Source organism: Mus pahari, chromosome X (assembly GCF_900095145.1).
Source record: "Mus pahari chromosome X, PAHARI_EIJ_v1.1, whole genome shotgun sequence".
Taxonomy (NCBI): Eukaryota; Metazoa; Chordata; class Mammalia; order Rodentia; family Muridae; genus Mus; species Mus pahari.
The window spans coordinates 113753080-113773720 of NC_034613.1; the positions used below are offsets into that span (position 1 = coordinate 113753080).

The window sequence follows — 20641 nt, forward strand, 5'->3', positions numbered from 1 at the left end:
AACTCACTCTGTAGACCAGGCTGGCCTCGAACTCAGAAATCCGCCTGCCTCTGCCTCCCGAGTGCTGGGATTAAAGGCGTGCGCCACCACGCCCGGCCCGTAGACAAACTTTTAATTTTGGTGTTTTACACCACATCTACTGTATCTCAGGCTAGTTTAAACTCACTATTCAGTAGAAGAAGACCTTGAACACCTAATCCTGCTGCCTCTCTACCCTCAAGAGCTGGGATTAAATGAATGTACCAACATGCATGAAAAACGTTTAGAACCAATGAAAAATATTTGTGTGGCTTGCTACAACATCCCAATTTAGAAAGCATAGCATCTACCAGTGATAAACAACTAAAAAATACACTAAAAGAAGCTTTTGTGTTAGAATAGCGGAAAGAGGCCACCTCGGAGAACCTCTCCTTTTATTTGAAACAAAAACGCTGGGTTGGGGTGGGGGAGGGGGAAACTCAACAACAACAATAAAGCCCTAAGACAGAACAAAACACCCCAGGAGTGGAGTGGAGGTCAGCCGCTAGGAAACAAAGAACATCCTGCTGGCATTCTTAAAAAGGGCCAACCCAGAAACAGAAAGGCTCCAGACTGGAGGGGCTGAACTTTGCTCTCACGTCTCAGAGGCTCTGGATTTCATTTAACAGGTAAAAGAGTAAAAGACAAAGAATCCAAGGAAGAAAAAAAAAAAGTACCCCAAAGAGCAGATGGACTACTATCCAGCATGTTCCAAGCTATAGAGCAATTTGAAATGAAGGTGGACTTAAAAACAAGAGCTAAACGACAAGATGTGAAAATCACAGAATTAGGTGACTAGTAAGAACCAGACTGAAAAACACCTTTACAGAAGCCACAAATGACCAGCACTGCCGAAACACAGAAAAAAGCTTCTGAAATAATCATTCATAACCAACATACAATTTAAATATGTGACTAGAAATTGAATTATGGGCAGGTAAAGGATGAAAATAATCACATTGATTGGACATGAAAACCTGAAAGAAATGAAAAGAAACAATTATATATCTACCATATACATACATATCCATGAACACAGGCACATGCATATACCATAGCCAGGACCCTCCTACAGATGTTCACATCTGTGGGCCCATATAGCTCATATAAGATGATATATTATTTTCATATAACCTGCACACATCATTCAGTTAAATTTATTTGTTGCATTTTTGTCACCATGAAGTGATGCATGGAATTTCTTTAAAAATTATTTTGTTGGTGTTTATGCCACAGTGTAGATATAGGAAGCCAAAAGACAAACTTTGAATATACCGAGATACAGATTATACAAAGTATCTGGCACAGAATTTTCAGTTTGAAGAGGTTTTTTTGTGTGTTAGGAGGGTGGGCAGAGGATGTCATTACTTGCATGCTGCAATCACAGGACAATTTTGTGCAGCCGGTTATCTCCTTCCACTTCTATGAAGGGTCTGAAAATGGAACTCAGGTCACCAGGTTGTCATGGCAACTCCCTTTACTCACTAAACCACCTCATCAGACTTCATGCATGGATTCTTATTTTATGCAATCAGTTGCAGTCCATTATGACAATTACTTATTTTTATAATGTTTCTATTCTTAATCCCATCTACTTTAAATTGTATCTCATTATTTATAATACAAAATATAAAGTAAACATCATGGACATAGCTGTTAGATAGTAATGGCAAAAAAAATCTATACTGTTTTGTGTGGATACATTTTAAAACATTTATTCTTATTATTTTTAATTGCTTGTGTGTGTGTGTGTGTGTGTGAGAGAGAGAGAGAGAGAGAGAGAGAGAGAGAGAGAGATCTCAAAGGCCAGAGGTGCCAGACCTCCCTATATAAGTTGGATTATAAGAGGTTGTGAATGGTCCAATGTAGATTTGGGGAACTAAACTTACATAGTCTAGAAAAGGATTACATGCTCTTCAGCCCCTAGATACAATTTTTTTTTCAGAGCTGAGGACCTTGGGCCTTGTGCTTGCTAGGCAAGTGCGCTCTACCACTGAGCTAAATCCCCAACCCCTAGATAAAAATTTTTAATAGATGTTTTCTATCTGAGGGTGGTTGAATACACAGATATGAAAGCAAGGTATATGGAGAGTTGATTATATATCAACATTATTTAAAAAGGAAGATTGAAATGGTTTGCCTTAAAAAATAGGTGGTGGCACACACCTTCAATCCCAGAATTCAAGAGGCAGAGGCAGGTGGGGGGTCTCTGTGATTTTGAAGCCAGCCTGGGATATGATATTGTGTTTCAGGCTGGCTAGGACTACCTAGTGAGCCCCTGTCTTAAAAACCAAACCAAAATAAAATCTAATGGGAACACACATTGTATTCCTGGGAAGCTTAACTCATGCTTGAGAATTTAGTTATTTCACATTGCTAGAGTCCAAGAGATATTATACCTTTTATCCTGGTATTATTATCCTTGCATTGGCTTTTTTAGAATAAGCCAGATCTTTTTTTTTTTTTTTAAAAAGAGTAAAATTATTTTTCTAAAGAACAAAAGGAGAAGACAGGATACAAAAATTGTCATATTTCACAATCTTAGAAACTAAAATATCTGGGATTATGACTAAATAAGAAATGTGTCAAATCGATATGAAGAAGACCATATAATTTCCCTGAGGGAAACAAAAGAGGTTGTGAATAAATTTTAGGCAAACACTCTATTGCTCAGACACGTTTCCAGTTTCATGAATAAATTTCAGAAATACTGCATGACCATGGATCAAAATAGCTTGTTACTAAGATTTCAAGTATTCCCCAAGCTAATCAAAAAATTCAGTGAAATCACTTGGGTTATTAGTACTTTGAATTCTTTATAAATTCTGAATGTTAACCCTTTGTTAGATGTACAATCTGAAAATATTTTCTGACATCCTCTATGCATTGTCTTTTCACTGTGCTGATAGTTCTTTGTTATATAGTGGTGTTTTAGGCAGCACAATCTCATTTGCTTTATTTTTGCTTTTCTTTCTTATGATTTTTGAGATCTTATCTAAAACAGTCCTTGACCAGAATAATGTCCTGTAATATACTCCTTGGCCTATTCTCTTCCAACAAGTTCATAATTTCAGCCTTTACATTTAAATAGTTAATCAATCTCAGATTTTTTTGTTCTTTTTTAATGGATTGTGATTTTCTTTTATTAAACAATTTTTTCCTTGTCCTGTGACATTGATATTTTTTGTTAAGAAATTCATTGATATAAATACATTATATTTATTGATATAAATTCATTGAATTGTTTTTCAATTCTCCAGACTGATCCATTAGTCTACCTTTCTATTTTAACGCAAATTCTATGCTATTTTGCATACTATATGTATGTACAAAATTGTTTTGAACTTAGTGTGATGTTACTGGCTTTGTTCTTCTTGCTCAGGATTATTTTAGCACTTAGGAGTCTGTGATGGCTATTCTTGGTTATCAACTGGACTACATGTGGAATTAAGTAAAACCCAAGTTGCTGGTACAGTGGTGAGGGATTTTTTTTTCCTAATTAAATTATCTGTAGTAGGAGAGTCCCACTTTTAACTTGTATATTTTGGAGTGGGAAGATATACCTCTAACCTGAGCCACAGCTTCTGATGGCAGCCTGTATAAAGGACACTGAAGAAGGAAGCTTCTCTTTGTCTGCTTGTCCTATCCTTGTTAGCAAGTCTATTCCTTCACTGGCATTAGCACTTAGTTCTTTGGGATTTTGGTGTATACTGAAGATGAGCCGAGACTCCCAGCCTCATGGGCTGAGCAACTACTGGATTCTTGGAATTTTTGTTGGTAAACATCCATTGTTGTACTAGCTGTACCACAGTCTGTAAACTTTTTAATAAATTCATATCTATCTATCTATCTATCTATCTATCTATCTATCTATCTATCTATCTATCTATCTATAATCCCACACCTCTAAAGAACCCTGATTAAGATGCAGATTAAAGCCCAAACCTCAATTAAATATCACCTGATCTCAGAATAGTATGATGGATAATATTGTTTTCCAACTTTGATTACATCTGGAATCAATTCAAGCCTAATTTGGACAGCTCTATGAGGGGTTGTATTGATTAGATTATTTGATGTGGGAAGACTCACCACAAATTTGGCCACACTTTCTAGTGGCAGCTCATGTAAAAGGATATGTTGCTTTTGGTCTGCTTGCTCTCACTCTCACTGGTTCATCTATACTGTTGCTGAGGCATTCCTTCTCTGGTATTAGAACCCAACTATTTGAGATTCCAAAACAGACTGAAGACCAGAAGTTTTCTAGGAATTCCCTGTGACTATAACAGCAGATTGGAACTTTGGAGATGTGGTGGGTTGAAGAGAATGGTTCCCACAAGCTCATAGGTTTCCATGTTTAGTCCCAGGACTGATGAACTGTATGAGAAGGATTAGAAGGCATGGCCTTCTTAGAGGAGGTGTGTCACTAGGGATGGAATTTGAGATTTCAGGCCCATTCTATCTCTCTCTGCTTGCTGTCTGCAGATCAGGATGTAAAGCTCTAAGCTGCTACTTCAATTCCATGTCTTCCTGCTTGCTGCCAGGCCGTTCTCCACCATGACGATAACAGACTAGCAACTCTTACCAAAGAAACCATTTAATTAGGGGATTTGCTTATAGTTTCCAAGGGTTAGTGTAAACATGTATATTATTTTGGAAAACAGTATGCATGAAGATCCCTCAAAGATCTAAAAATATGCCAGGCAGTGGTGGTGCACACCTTTAATCCCAGCACTTGGGAGGCAGAGGCAGGTGGATCTCTGAATTCGAAGGCAGCCTGGTCTATAGAGTGAGTGCCAGGAAAGCCAGAGCTACATAGAGAAACCCTGTCTTGAAAAATCAAAAAAATCTAGAAATATGATATTTATAAATCACTTATATACCGTGAGCTATTATGGGAATATTTTTATCTTTCTGCTAATTTTTAAAAGATTTATTTATTTTATGTGTGTGTATGAGTATTTTGTCTGTAGGTATATGTATGTGTACTATTTGCATGCTTGTGTGTGTGTATGTGGAGGCATGCCATGTGTGTATGCATGCCCTCAGAGGCCAGAGGCAGGCAGCAAGTCTCCTGGACCTGTGAGCCACATGATGTGGTGCTGGAAACCAAACTCAGTACCTCTGGGAGAGCAGTTAGTGCTCTTAACTGCTGATCCTTCTCTCTAGCCTGTTACAACATTTTTAAAACCCCTTAAATATCATAGTTGGGTGTGGCAGTATATATCTATGTCATTCTCTAAGGGAATGTTTAACTAAATATCAAAGAGTAGAATTACCACAAGAAAGAATTATAGGCTGTTATATTTATTGTTTAATAGATTTTGCCCAATTGCCCTTCATAAAAAGATTGAATTAAAATAGCCATCTCCAACAGAGTATAGGCATTTCCATATTCCCACAAAATAGTCAATAATATTATTGAATTTACAAACTTTGATGTCATACTGGAACACAGTTGTTTTGATTTGCATGTTTTTAAAAATCAAGGATTTTTATATGTTTATTGGACGTTTCGATCTTTTGTTTCTCCTTTGTGAATACATTTGTTTATATCTTTGGCACTTTTTTTCCTATTGTTATTTTATTAATAATATTTACAGATATTTAAATTACAATCAGTTCTCTGGCATCCAAAGCTTGTACGTCTTTTAAAAGATGAACACAGATTTAAAATTTTATGTTAATCAATCGACGAATTAGTTTCTTTGGTAGAGAAAGCAGATTTTGAATTCAGAAAGTCCATTAGTAGTGTTCTCAAGCCTTATGGGTTTCCTGGCTCACCTCCTGAAAGGGCCTCCTTCACACAGGGCCCCTCACCAGCGGGGGGGGGGGGGGGGGCTCAAGCTGGGGTGTCATGTTTCAACATTCTAAGAAGGAGGCTGTATGGACAGTTTATATTTGGAGTGTGATTCCCCAGTGGAAACAGGTGGGTGCCTGGAGACTCTTCTGAAATTTTGTTCCTGAATTCTGGGTGTTGTGAGGGTGGCGGCATTAAAGTTGTTAAGGAAGGCAGGGAGTAAAAAGGCATTTCTTCTGAGGACCGCTTGGAATCCTGGACCTTGTTCTTCCATTTCTAAGGGGGGAAAGATCACCCATGGCCGTGCTGTTCCAACATGCCCATTGCTGCTGAAAAATGCTCAGTGCTCGCCCCGGACAAGGTGACAAACAACAGAAATGGCAGAACCTGGGGAGCCTTTACCCATGACGCGATAGGATGAAAAACCCACCTGTTAAGCCTCCTTCCTTTCTACGTGGTAGCAGTTGCTCCTTTTGTGGGTGTGGTGAGATTGATGTAAAATTCCAAACAAACAAACAAACAGAGCACAGTGTTGGATATTAACCTTTGAAGTCACTAGTTTGTAAGGTACTGGGTTCATTTCGGTTTGGTCTTCATTAAACTATCCAGAGCCTCCTGTTAAGAAGTACTCAGGCACCTGGTAGGCAAAGGTAAGTCCAGCCAAAACCTCAAAGGCTTTCAATTATTTCTGTAAAACTATCAAGTTTCCAAATCTGAATGTCTTTCCAAAGATTAATTATCGATTGCATTAAAAAACGAACTGGCTTTGTTTAGGAAAAATTTTAAATAATATTTAAAATGTCAGCAATTACATCTGTTTTCAGCGCTCAGGGGCAGTTTATAGTAGCTAGAAAATTTTTTTAAGTGTCATAAAATTGTGTAAACGAACGAGTCTTTAAAATTTTTACAACCTGGACATTTTCATGGCGAATGAAAATGTCTTTACTGCATTTTTCCCCTTACTGGGGGTGAAAATGATGTTAACAGAAAAGGGAATACAGACAAAGAAAGTGAAGGCTTTGATTGTATGGCTTTCCTCTTTCTCAAGCTGATTTGATGGTGGAATTGTTGCTAAGGGAAGGCAGGTTGTATAGAAAGCCAGTGGGGAGCGTTAGTATTGTAGCCTAGGAGGAAAAGAAAGGATTCTTCAAAGATGCAGAAAAGGCTACAGTCAAGGCCTGGGAGTGGGTGGGGGTACAGACCCTTCCTAGTAACCAGGGACCGGTAAACTCCAACCGCTAGATGGTGATGACACTTGTGGGCTCTCAGATTGGAGAGCGCAGAGATGAGTGACAGGGCGGGGCGCTCTGGGGCTTGGCGCACAGACGCGAGGAGGGGGTTGCCTGTGCGTACAGAAGGGGGTCCTGTTGACTGCTTTCTGACCAGTGGGGGGGTTGTGAGGAGGAGGGCGAGCGATGACGCGGGGCCCCCACGTGACCCGGAGCTGCAGAGCGACGCAGCCTTGGGTGCAGTCGTCACTCTCCTCTGGCCACCAACTCCCCGCTGCCCTGCGTGCGGCGGGCTGGCATCGGGCCCGGGGCGAGCAGAGCAGGTAAGGGCCCCCGGGCGGCTGCGCCGCGGCCCCGTTAGCCGCCGCCTCTTGATCCCGCAGCGCAATGGAGATGGATTGGGGAGGGGGCTATCCATACTGGATCAAGTTCAAGGAGCCTTCCCCTCCGATTCTCCCGTGCCCCCCCCCCCCCGCAGCCCCTAGCTAAATCTGTGCTGGGGAACCCTGTGCTTTGACAGGGCTGCTGGTAGGGAGAGTCTCTAGAGGGAAATAAAGAGGGAAATACAGAGGGAAATGTCCATCCTCTTTAATTAACTCCATCAATGGGCGTCCGCACATGTCCGCGGGCTTCCTGCTCCTTTCAGAGGAGGGACGCGCGCCACCGTGGCATTTGCTGAGAAAATGGTGGGCCTTAGTGCCTGGACGGCGGGCTCGGTAGGGGTGGTGTCTCAGAAGGAGGGGAGGGACCTTTGACAACCGGATTCCATAAAGGAGAGTGTTGGGATGTGTGGCCTTCGTGCTGGCAGAAGCATTCAGTGCTTTTACTCTCTCCTTTTGGACAATAGTTCGATGTGGCTCTATTTGTGGTGAGGCGAGGGAAAACCGGAGACAGACAAGAGAGCTGCACAGGATCTATGGAGGTTAGTGTGAGTACCAATACCAAATCGTTGAAGTTCTGTATGGATTCTATGCAGCCACGTAGGCACTGTTATATGTGTATGTGAGTGTGTATATATATTTGCGAATGTATATATATTTGTATGTATATATTTATATATAATTAGGATGTGGGGTGGGGCTAACCAAGGAACTTTACCTAAGCTTTGTTTCCTTACCAGGCTTCGGACTTTTCACTTAAATCCTATGGTGAAAACCAGCAAAGACAAAACTTTATTACAGATTATTTTGATTTATGTCAGATGATATTGAAAAATACAAATTATTGTGTAAAAAATGATACTATTGTTTGATATACCCTTTGGGGGATGGGATAATGATTTTGCAGAAGCGGAAGCCTTCCTGCATACCTTGTGTCTTGTACCGAGACTCCTAGAGATGGCTTTCAGGGGAAGCAGATGGCAGGCTCTGACTGAAGAATCATGGGATCTGGGGCCTCCATCTCTTCCGCCATCCTCCAGTTTCCAGACTGTCATGTCTACCTGGCCATCTTAATAAAGGAAATGGTGGACTTTTGAGGAAAGACCTAGAATCCTACAGGTGGTTTAAAAATAAATTTTCTCTTTCTCCTCCTTTTCCCTTTCCCTCTCCCCCTCTCTGTTTTACCCATTTCAGTGTAGGTGAAGCCCTAGGTTATGACTGTGTCTCTTAATCTTGAAAGGCAGGGCCGAGGAACACAGATGTTTGGTGCTAGGCTATCACAAGCGCTCAGCACTCACCCGCTTCCTTTTCTTTGTCTGTTCCCAGGGCTTCTCATGTTGGAAGTAGGGCTTTTTACTCCTGAAAGCAAGGGAAAGAGGGGGAGACTGTTTCGGAACTGTGGAGGTTGGTATAAAGGTGGGTAGTGGCTGGGGATGACAAAAGAGCGTGGGTTTAGCTTGAAAGGACCCTAGTGGATGACACTTCTGCCTTGTCTATCTAGCCACGGCCAACGTGCACAATGCTGCCATACAACCTGTCAATTTCAATGCAAGAAACAGTGGGAATCTTTGAGCGAGGGTGGACTGGGCTGTGACAAAGAAGGCTTGAGATGGGATCCTAAGATAGCAATACAGTGTTAAAATGGATCAGGACGCTAGCAATGCCAACATTGGAACCAAGAATCGGGGTGTTTGTCTGTTCCACTAAGGGCACAGTCCCCATTATCTCCTGTTCATCTATGTGCTTATAGATCCTCCTGCATGTCTGCTTCAGGGTCTGAGGTTCTTGGAAGCAAGGAAGCAAAGAGGAAATTATCTCTGATCAGAGTAACTGGTAAGAGGGAGGAACGGTCTGGTATGTCTCTAATGTGGGTTAGTGGAGACCAATGTGCATCCCATAAGGGGCAGTCAAAAGGCGCTTCTTATTCTCTTTTACAGCCATTTTTCTCACTAGTCCTGATATTTACCATAAACCTTTACCTTGATTCTGGTATATGGAATAGCACCTAAGGAAATTGGACAAATTGAGAGAATAAATTGCTAGTAATATGACTACTCTATCAAGAACAAACTCCTTTCTGTCTCTCCCTTTGTCTGCATTCCTCTAGGTCTAAAGGCCTCATGACTCTATATACTTTAAGAGCGCTTCACCAAGCAGAAGAAGGACAGAAGCGGGAACTTCGTTCACTCCAGGTTTGTATGAATGGGGACCTGTACTAATGATAACCATAGGCGACCCCTTACAAATCTAGTTCTGAGAGTTTCTGTTCCTCGTCCATTTGTTCTCAGCCCTCCTGCCATCCTTGACACAATCCATCTGGCATATGAAAATAGCTGGGCATTGGGGAGGATAGGAAGAAATGAAATAAGGGGTGAAAATTTGCCAATCATCCTCTTCTAGCAAGCTCATTGTTCCCACCCTTTCCGGTTCCTGTTTGTATCTATTTGAATAATGCCGGAGAGTTAGAAGAGACGGTTAAATTCATTTCCTTCTTCCACTTCTAGGTCTACTTCCAGGGGCAGCTCTGCTGGCCTTTAAGTGGTTAAACACCATTGCCCAGACACACCATCCTCTTTCCTAGCCCAAGTGAGCCCTCCTATATATTGTCCGTGCCTTCAGCAGGGGTGATTACATGGGCCGTGTACAGGATGTGGGCTGGGCGACTGCAGGACTGGTGATCTGGGCTGGTACCTGCTACTGCATTTACAGATTAACCAAGGGAAGAACTCAGAGTGTGAGCGGACATGCCAGAAATGGGTCCAGAATCGAGACGGAGACTGTGGTTGGGGAACAGAACCAGACCTTGGCCACAAGTGAAGCCATGGCTGGAAGAGAGGCTGAGACTAGAGTCAAGACTGAACCAGAAACTGGAGAAGGAGGTGAGCCTGTGGCTGAAGTAGACTCCAAGGTCCCCGTTCTAGTTAGACCCAGTGTCAACTGTCAGGCCAAGACAATGCTTGAGGAAGAGATAGAGACCCAGTGTGAGACCAGTTCGTTGGTGGAAACAATGGTCATGACAGAGGCAGTGACTTTGACTGAATCCACATCCCAAGCCAAGGAAGTAACCATGAAAGAGGCAGTTACACAAACTGATGCTGAGGCTGAGGCAGTAGGCAAGAAAGAGGCAGTGACTCAGACCAAAGCTAAAGCTTGGGCAATGGCTGGCAGGGCAGAGGTCAAGAAAGAAGCAATGACCCAGACCAAAGCAGAAGCTCGTATATTGGCTGAAAAAGAGACAGAGATTAACAGAGTAACAGTGACACAGAGTGAGGTCTTGGCAGTGACCAAGGAAGTAGTCAAGATTGGAACCATGAATGAGACTGGAATTGTGGCTGAAGCCATGATAAGACCACTGGAAGAGACTGTGAGTGTGACTAGAACTCAATCTGAGGCTAGGCTTGATGCTACAGTTGACACTAAGGAGAATCTTAATGATATGTCTGTCGTAGTGACTGGAGTGGACACGAAGTCCTATGCACAGTCTCAGGCTGTGGCCATAATCCAAAATGATGATATGGCTGGTGCTGAGGCTGACAAGGAGGATCTCAAAAACATGTCTAAGGCAGGGTCTGGGGTAGATACGAAGGCTTCTGGTCAGCCTCATATTGCTGCCAACAGCCTGGCTGAAGCTGTGCCAGGGGCAAAGAATGATGCTTGTGACACTGCAAAGGACATTTGTGAAGCAGAGGCAGATATAAGAACTTGTTTAATACAACCTGAGACTGTGGCCAAGATAGAGACTGAGGCAACGTCCGATGCTGTGATGGATGGTGGGAAAGATGCTAATGTTAAGGCAATGACTGATGCTAATGTAACGGATACCCAGCCTCAAGCTGTAACCAGTGATCAGACTGAAGCCATGCCTGATGCCAAGGTTAAGGGTAAAGGTAATGCCAGTGCCATGGCTAAAGCAGGGGCCAAGGCAAACACCAAAACCAGTTTGCAGACTGATGCCTTGCCTGATACTGGGGATAAAAACAGAAGTGATAACAATGTCACAGCTAAGGCAGAGGCTGGAATAGACATGGTTTCCTGTACCCAGACTGAGCCTGCGGCCAATGTCCAGGGTGATGACTTGCCAGATGGCAAAATCAAGGCTAAGGACAATGCCAATACCACATCTAAGGAAGGAGCTCAGGCTACGGCCCAGAGCCAGGGTGAAGCCTTACCTAATACTAAAGGTAAGGCTAGAGGTAAAGCCAAAGCCAAGTGTAAGGCAGCGGCTGGGACAGACACAAAAACGTGTGCACAGCCTCAGGCTGGGACCAAAACTCAAGCTGAGGCCTTGTCTGATTCCAAGGTTGATAGCAAAAGTGACTCTAATGCCGTTTCTAAAGCAGGGGCAAAGTCAGACCAGAAAGCCTGTGGTCAGCCACAGCCTGTGGTCAATTGCCAGAATGAGGCCTTGCCTGGTACTAAGAATAAGGTCAAGGGCAATCCGAATCCTATGCCTAAGACAGAGGCGGGGACAGCTACAACAAGCTCTGCCCAGACTAATGTGACCAGTTCCCAGGGTGAGACCACACCTGGAGCCAAGAATAAGGCCAAGGGGAATCGGAATTCTGTGCCTAAAGCAGGGGCTGGGCCAGATATGACAGGTTCTGCCCAGTCCCAGACTGTAGCCAATTCCCACAGTGAGGCCTTACCTGGTGCCAAGAATAAAGTTAAGAGCAATCCCAATGTTGTGCCTAAGGCAGAGGCTGGGGTGGGCGCCTGTCCCCAGTCTGTGGCCGCTTCCCAGGGTACTGCCTTGACTGGTACCAAGACTAAGGTCAAGGGCAATTCTACTACTGTGTCTAAACCAGATGCCGGGGCAGGTACACTGGGCTCTGCCCATGCCAAGACTGCAGCAAATTCCCAGGGTGAGACCTTACCTGGTTCCAAGAATAAGGTCAAGGGTAATTCCAATGCTGTGCCTAAGGCAGAAGCTGGGGCAGGTACAACGGACTCTAATCAGCCCCAGGCTGAGGCCTTGCTTGGTGCCAGAAATAAGGTCAGGGGTAATTCCAGTTCTGTGCCTAAGGCAGAGTCCGGGGCAAGTACAATACTGGCTTTGGCTTCTTCCCAGGCTGAGGCCTTGCTTGGTGCCAGAAATAAGGTCAGGGGCAGCTCCAACGCTGTGCCTAAGGCAGAGGCTGGGGTAGGTGCAAGGGGCTCTGCCCAGTCTCAAGCTGTGATCAGTTCCCAGAATGAAGCCTTGCTTGGTGCCAGGAACAAGATTAGGTCCAATGCTGGTACTAAATCAGGAGCAAGAACAGGTACAAGGAGCTCTGCTCAGCCCCAGGCTGTGGTCAGTTCTCAGAATGAGGCTTTGCTTGGGGCAAGGGATAAAGGTCTATCCAGTTCGCAGGTAGAAGCCACTGTAGACAATAGGGTCTATGCAAAGCCTATGGTAGGGGCTGTGCCCACTTCTGAAATGGTGACTGTGGCAGGTGCCCAGACTAATGTTCATGACTATTACTGGAATGGGATTGGTGTTGAGGACTGGATTGCTGCTGAGAGGTGGATCAAATTTAGGTTTCAGACTATAGATGGAGACTGGGAGAATAGTGTATCCTGGACTGAGGATGAGAGTGGAGCCAGTATTGGGCCCTGGACTGGGGCGGCTAATGACAAGGCTGGCATTGTTAGCTCCTGGGCTGTGGCTTGTGATGAAAGTAGCATTAAGTCCTGGACTGGCGCTAGGCCTGAGAATGAGGTTGCTCTTGGGTCCTGGGTAAGTGCTGGTGATCAGGCCACTGGAGCAATCTGGGCAGGAGCTCAGACTAGTGATGGGACCTGGGTTGCAGACAAAGCCAGTGGAAGTTCCTGGACTGGGGCCGACCAGATCAGTGCAGGTTCTTGGGTTGTCTCTGGAAACCAGGCCATTGCTGGGCCCTGGGCTGTGAGTCAGGTCACTGATGGGTCGTGGCCTGCGGTCCAGGCTAGTGGAGTGTCCTGGGTTGTGGACCAGGCTACTGGGACCTGGACAGTGGCTGAGAACCAGACTGGTGCAGTGTCTTGGGCTGGAGCTGGCAATATAGTTAGTATTGGATACTGGACTGGAGCTGTAGACCAGACCAATGCAGTGTCCTGGACAGGAACTACTGATCAGGTTGGTGTTGAGGCTAAGCCAAGGTTTGAAGATCAGGCCAGTGAAAAGGGGTCTTGGGTTGTAGCTGGTGTCCAGACTAGTGGAGAGTCCAGGTTGGGACCTGAGGATCAATCCAGTGGAAGGTCTTGGACTGAGACTGTAGACCAAGCCAGTGCGGCATCCAGGCTTGGAACTGTAGATCCAGCTGGTGGTACGTCCTGGGTTGGAACCGGAGACCAGGTTGGTGGAGTATCTACATCAGGGTCTGCAGACCAGTCCAGTAGTGGATCATGGGCTGGCACGAGGAATCTGGCTGGGGAAAGGTCTTGGACTGGGACTGGTGATCAGTCGGATGGTGCAGCCAAACCTGGTTTTGAGAATCAGACCAGTGATGAAGGGTCTTGGGCTGGCACTATTGGACAGCCTAGTGGAGGTTCCAAGTCAGAGGCTCAGTCGGCTGGAAGATCTTGGGCAGATTCTGGAGACCAACTCAGTGGAGGGTTCTTGGTTGGACCTTTGGACCAGGCCAATGGAGAGTCTCAGCCTGTCTCTGGGGAACTGGCTGCTAGTGGAGTAGATCAGACTAGTGGAGGAGGATGCTGGACTGGTTCTGGGGACCAGTCGGGTGGAGAATCTAGGCTGGGTCCCAGGGACCAATCTAATGGAGAGTCTTGGCCTGGCACTGGAGATCAGACTGGTGGATGGTACTGTACTTACACTGGGACTCAGACTATTGGAGGAGGCTCTTGGGTTGGGGCCAGTGGTCAGGATGTTGGAGGGCCAAAGCCAGTGCACATGAACCAGGCTACTGGTGGGGCCTGGCTTGGCACTGGGACTCAGGTCAGTGCAGTGCCCTGGACTGGTGATCAAGTTGGTGGTTGTTCCAAACCTGGATTTGAGGATCAGGCCATTGGAGGAGGATTCTGGGCTGGTGCTGGGGACCAGACCACTGGAGGGTCCAGGCCAGCTGTGTCTGAGGATCAGTCTAGTGGAGGAGTTTCCTGGGGTGGTGCTGGTGGTCATGTTGTTGGAGGGTCTAGAACTGATCAGTCCAGTGGCACGTCCTGGCCTGGCATGGGGAGTCAGGTCAGTGGAGGGTCTTGGATTGGAACTGTGGACCAGACTAGTGGCTGTACTAAATCTGGATTTGAAGATCAGACATGTGGAGGAGGCTCCTGGGTTGGTACTGGAGACCAGACTAGTGGAGAATCCTGGCCTGGGTCTAGGGCTAGCAATGAAGCCAGTGGAGGATCTAGGCTCGATTCTCAAGACCAGGCTAGTGGAGGGTCCTGGATTAGGTCTGAGGATCAGGCCAGTGGACGATTCCTTGTCAGTGCTGAGGTGGAGGCTAATGAAGGATTTTGGTTTGGGCCTGGCAGTGAGGCCTTTATAGGGTCGTGGTGCTGGACAGAAGAGGCTACTATTTTGCCTGTAGCTGGGATGAAAGATGAGACCAGTACTGAATCCACATCAGGGACTAGGGAAGAAACCAGCATTAGTTCTGGCTTAGGGGATGAAAAGAAGACCAGTCCTGAATCCTGGACCAGATCTGAAGAGGCAGCTTTTACAGGCACCAGTGATGGGGGTGAGGCTAAGACTGTGGCTGGAGCTGAGGCTGAAGTTGATCCTGAATCTAAGACTAGAGCTGAAACTAAGGCTGAGGCTGGAGCTGAGACCAAGGTTGAGGCTGAGGTGCGAGTGGAGACTAGGGCTGAGGCTGGAGCAGCAGCTGCAACTGTTTCTGAAGCCGGAGCTGAGGCAGGGGCTAGAGTTGAGGCAGGGGCTGGGGCTGAAGCTGGAACGGGGTTTTGGCCCTGGAATGGAGATGACACTACTAAAGGATCTAGGCTTGGAGCTGAGGCTGAGGCTGGAGCTGGGGGAGGGGTAGAGGCTGGAGCTGAGACCGAGAATAGCATGGGATTTTGGTTCTGGAATGGAGATGCAGCTACTAAAGGGTCTAAGCTTGGAACGGAGACTGAAGCTGAGACTGGGATTGGAACAGGGACAGGGACAGGGACAGGGACAGGGACAGGGACAGGGACAGGGGTGGGAGCAGGAGTAGAGGTTCAAGCTGTGGCTGATACCAGCATGGGATTTTGGTTCTGGGATGGAGATGGAGCCACTAAAGGGTCTAGGCTTGGGACTGAGTCTGAGGCTGGAGTTGGGGCAGGAGCTCAGGCTGGGGCTGAAGCTGTGGCTGGGACCAGCATGGAATTTTGGTCCTGGGATGGAGATGAAGCTACTAAAGCTTCTAGGCTCGGGGCTGAGGCTGAGCCTGGGGCTGGAGTTGTGGCTGAGCCTAGGGCTGAGACCAGTGTGGGGTTTTGGTTTTGGAATGAAGATTCAACCACTAAAGGGTCTGGGCTTGGGACTGAGGTTGGGGCTGGCTTAGGGTCTTGGACTTTTTCTACAAATGTAAATGATGGTGAAGATGAGGAAGAGGAGGATGAACTAAGTAGAGAATCCAGCCCTGGTATTGAAGAGATTAGTCTAAGAACCCTATTTGGGGCCGAGAGTGAGGACAGTAATGACCTCAGATCTATAAATGAAAAAGATGTCAATTCTGAATCTGGGACTGGGGATAAGGCTGACGATACTAAAGACCAGTTTGATGCTGCTAATGGAGTTGACATAAGGTCTTGGTTTTATACTGGTAATGAAAACAAATGTGAGGATGAATCTTCATCTCAGGTGAAAGTCAAAAAGTCAACAGAATCAAGGGGCATATATCCATCCATGGTCCCTGGGGCAGGAATGGGTGTATGGGATGGAACCATTGTTTGTTCAGAAAGCAAATTATTACACAAAACAAGCTTTCCAGGTGAAGATGGCTTCAGAAGGCAAGTCAGTACTGGAGTCAAGGTGCATTCCTGCAACTGCCGCTGTAAACGTACTGTTAATCTGGATCCACACGATCTTGAAAAACTCATTTGCATGATTGAAATGACTGAAGATCCTTCTGTTCATGAAATAGCCACTAATGCTCTATATAACAGTGCTGATTATCCTTATCCCCAGGAAATTGATCGGAATATAGGTGGAATTTCAGTTATCCAAAGCTTATTGAGCAATCCCTACCCGAATGTCCGGCAGAAGGCTTTAAATGCACTGAATAACATCTCAGTTGCTGCTGAAAACCATAGAACGGTTAAGACATATTTAAGTCAAGTGTGTGAAGATACTGTCACTTACCCCTTGAATTCAAATGTGCAAGTGGCTGGACTAAGATTGATAAAGCACCTGACTATTACTAGTGAATATCAGCATATGGTTACCAATTATATTTCAGAATTTCTCCGTTTGTTGGCTCTGGGAAGTGGAGAAACTAAGGACCATGTTTTAGGAATGCTTGTGAATTTCTCTAAAAATCCATCCATGACAAGAGACTTGCTAATTGCCAATGCACCAACAGCACTGATCAACATTTTTAGCAAGAAAGAGACAAAAGAAAACATCCTTAATGCCCTTTTACTTTTTGAAAATATAAATCGTCATTTTAAAAAAAGAGGGAAAACATATCCCCAAGACCGGTTCAGTAAAACTTCCCTTTATTTCCTGTTTCAACGACCCAAAGCCTGTGCCAAGAAACTTAGAGCCTTAGCAGCAGATTGTAGTGACCCAGAGGTGAAAGAAAGAGTTGAGGTATTAATAAATAAACTCTGACTATCTGTTTTCCCCCAAGTTTGAGTAACATTTTGGTTTTTCATCCTGGACATGATGCGCATTGTAAATTGCATTAGAATTTTGAAACTGGTGTTGCCTATGAGGATCTATAGCTGGACAATTTTAGGAACAACAAATGAGTTCAAGCTTGTACCGAAAATACATGTGTCAATTTTTATCTTGTCTGGATTGAGATATTTTTAGTATGCTTCATGAGCAAAACCCAACCGATTCTTCATAAGTAAGGTAATCTTTGGTCCTTTGTGTGGACTTATGTTTATACATTTGAGACTTTATTTTTATGTCATCAATAAAGTTGTGTGTTTTAAGAAGCAAAAGAAGAGATATTGTCTTCATTCTTGGGTTTATGATCTGTTTAGGAAGATAAGGTAGGGAAATAAAATCAGGAGTCTTTTGGTCACAGACAGCTGCTTCCCATTAGCGCTTAGAGGCGGCAGAAAATACTGCACAATGTATTAGTACCCACGGAATGCTTTGTGGAAAAGGAAGTCTTTTAAAGCAAGCTGTTGCAAAAGGTCAAAAAGGCCATTTGAGGAAGAAAGGCAAGGAAGTGGGAATCCAGTTCTGGCTAGCCTTGAGTAGAATGTTTGAGCAGGGCTATGAGAGGAAATAAAAGAGAGGAAATTAGCCTGAGTTCTGCCGACAGGGCACCTCTGACTGCTTATCGAAGAGTGTTTGAATATTGTATCTATCCCTAAGAAACATCAAGGACTTCCATGACCAGAGGATGAAAGGAGAGTAATATGGTTGGTTTGTGTTCAGGATGACTGTCCAAGTTGGAGTGAGGACAGGAATGGTAACTAGAGACAGGCAAACAAGCTAGGAAGCTCCCACAGTAGCTGAGGAATGAGATGAGAAACATCGGAAATGTCATTCGTTCCCGTGGGGATTATAAGGATTGCAAATAAGTGAGCTATCTCTCCTTTGTGACTTGCTATGTAGTCAAGGCTGGCCTTGAACTCCTAACAGTCCTCTAACAGCTTTCCAAGCACTGGAGGAAGGGTAGGCCTGAGTCTCTGCCTAGGGTTAGAAAGCCTTGGAAATGAGTGGGTGCTGTAGCCTGTTCTGGAGACATGAAGAGAAGCAGATTTATTTTAGGGTTGTGGAGTCCATGGGAACATGTCCTCTTTCATAGCCAACTCTGGTGTCTATGGAAGTGTAAAATAAAGTGGGTTTGACTTAAGAAGAAAATATAGTTGAAATAAAAAAGAAATTTAGTATTTACATCAGGATTTCTTGAGTAACATTGGTTGGAGTGGGTTTTCAGAGAACCATCAAGAATGCCCCATGGAGGGCTGGAGAGATGGCTCAGGGGTTAAGAGCACTGACTGCTCTTCCAAAGGTCCTGAGTTCAAATCCCAGCAACCACATGGTGGCTCACAACCATCCTTAACAAGATCTGACACCCTCTTCTGGAGTATATGAAGACAGCTACAGTGTACTTACACATAAATAAATAAATAAATCTTAAAAAAAGATTTTTTTTTTTAAAAAGAATGCCCCATGGAGGGTGCAACAGTGTCAACAGGCCAGACCCCCTGGAGCTCCCGACCAACCAAAGAGGACACATGGAGGGGACCCATGGCTCCCGCCGCATATGTGGCCTTGTTGGACGTCAGTGGGAGGAGAGGCCCTTGGGTTTGAGGGTGTTCGATGCCCCAGTGTAGGGTAATGCCAGGGTGGGAAGGCAGGGGTGAGAGGGTGAGTGGGGGAGCACCTTCATAGAGCCAGGGGGAAGGGGGATAGGATAGGGGATTTCCGAAGGGGAGATCTGGAAAAGGGATAATATTTGAAATGTAAATGAAGAAAATTTAATAAAAAACTTAAATAAACAAACAACAACCAAAAGAGTGATGTTGAGATCCACAGGGATGAGGATCCAAATTTCTTCCACTTCACAGTGTTGGCAAGGGTGTGTGTGTGTGTGTGTGTGTGTGTGTGTGTGGTGGGGGGAGCAGAGAGCATTCAGACTTTGTGGCTGGCAGCAACATACAAGGTATGTTACTAAGCATTGCATCCTAATCTATGAACTTAGTTTCTCTGTATTCAAAAAGAAACTAAGAAGAGGAAACTAGTAAAGGAAAAAATGGAATTTTTTTAACAGTTTGGCCTAGTTTGTGGGTGGAGAGTACGTGTGGGATTCTTACAGTTTCTACAAAACTTCATAGTAATACAAATACAAATTTATAGCAATACAGGTTCCAGAAAAGAGGCTGGAGAGATGGCTTAGCAGTTAAGAACAATGGCGGTTCTTCCAGAGGACCTAGGTTCAATTCCCAGCACCTACATGGTAGCTTACAGCTGTATAATTCCAGTTCTAGGGGATTTGGCATCCTTGCACAGATATACATGCAGACAACACACTGATGCACATAAAAATCTCTCTCTTTCTCTTTCTGTTTCTGTTTCTCTTTCTCTCTCTCTCTCTCTCTCTCTCTCTCTCTCTCTCTCTCTCTCTCTGTGTGTGTGCACGCATGTGCATTCATATGCGTGTGTTAGGTAAAGGAGCTTGCCATGGCACACACACAGAGGTCAGAGGATCAATTGTAGGGGTGAGTTCTCTCCTTTCACCACGTGGGCTCTGTGTATTTAACTCAGGTTGTCAGGCTTGGCAGCAACTGCCTTTACCCACTGAGCCATCTCTCTAGCCCTGAGTATGTTCCTTCATCCAATAATTCTTGTAGAAATCTTTCTTTAGAAACAAATATATTAGCTTGCAATAAGTTGTGCATCTTCAAACTGTTTTGAAGAGTGAAAAAGTGTACGGTTATTTAAAATAGATAGATATATAACTTTATGACTGAATTCAGCGTACAATCGTTGGTAGGGAAACAGACTATAAAAGCATATATGTTTTCTATGATGAAAAAAACCAATGTGCGTTTTGATGATCCCCAATGGAGTAAAGAGATTGATTTAGTAATGTGCTTTCTGCGCAATCCTGGGGAGCTGCGTTTGGATCTCCAGTACTCATGCAAAAAGCTACACTGGCAGGGCTTGCCTGGGATCCCTGTACTGTGGGCTCAGGAACAGAATGATCCTGCTGCTGCTGCTGCTGCTGCTGCTGCTGCTGCTGCTGCTGCTGCTGCTGGCTTGCTCCTCAGCCAGTCTAGACAATTGGTAAGCTCCAGGTTCAGTGAGTGACGGTGGTGGTGGTGGCAGTGGCAAGTTACCAGCACTACAACCACAACAACTAAGGGGGAGAGCTGGTGAGATGGCTCAGTCTTCCAAGCCCTCGCTGCTCTTGCAAAGGACCCGAGAGCATTTTTCAGCACCCATGTGGGGCAGCTCACAACCATTTGAAACTCCAGCGTCAAGGGATCTGACTCCCTCTTCCAGCATCCATGCACGCCCACATATGTATGATATACATTCACATGCACACTTAAGCCTAAATAAAAAAAAATTAAATTCATCTTTAACACCTCTCCCCACCAGCAAATTAGGAGAAACAATA

General features: G+C 44.8%; 1 protein-coding gene and 1 pseudogene across 4 annotated transcripts; one reads left to right on the forward strand and one right to left on the reverse strand.

Moving 5' to 3' along the window:
* Positions 1-7465, reverse strand: part of LOC110314488 — a 29578-nt pseudogene extending 22113 nt beyond the window's left edge.
* Armcx4 (armadillo repeat containing X-linked 4) lies at positions 7286-17501 on the forward strand. Of its 4 annotated transcripts, none has more exons than XM_029534161.1 (6): positions 7286-7370; positions 7895-7975; positions 8754-8843; positions 9178-9260; positions 9535-9619; positions 9932-17501. In XM_029534161.1, the coding sequence occupies exon 6, from the start codon at positions 10060-10062 to the stop codon at positions 17161-17163; it is 7104 nt and encodes a 2367-aa protein (XP_029390021.1). In that variant the 5' UTR covers positions 7286-7370; positions 7895-7975; positions 8754-8843; positions 9178-9260; positions 9535-9619; positions 9932-10059; the 3' UTR covers positions 17164-17501. The 4 variants fall into 4 exon arrangements, with proteins under 4 accessions (XP_029390021.1, XP_029390020.1, XP_029390023.1 ...); XM_029534160.1 differs by having other exon boundaries at positions 7895-7969; XM_029534163.1 differs by having other exon boundaries at positions 7895-7969; positions 10137-17501.
* The last annotated feature ends 3140 nt before the right edge of the window (positions 17502-20641 follow it).

What these genes read in the sequence shown, in the direction of transcription:
- Armcx4 (XM_029534161.1), top strand. Translation starts at nt 10,060, where the DNA reads ATGGGCCGTGTACAGGATGTGGGCTGGGCGACTGCAGGACTGGTGATC.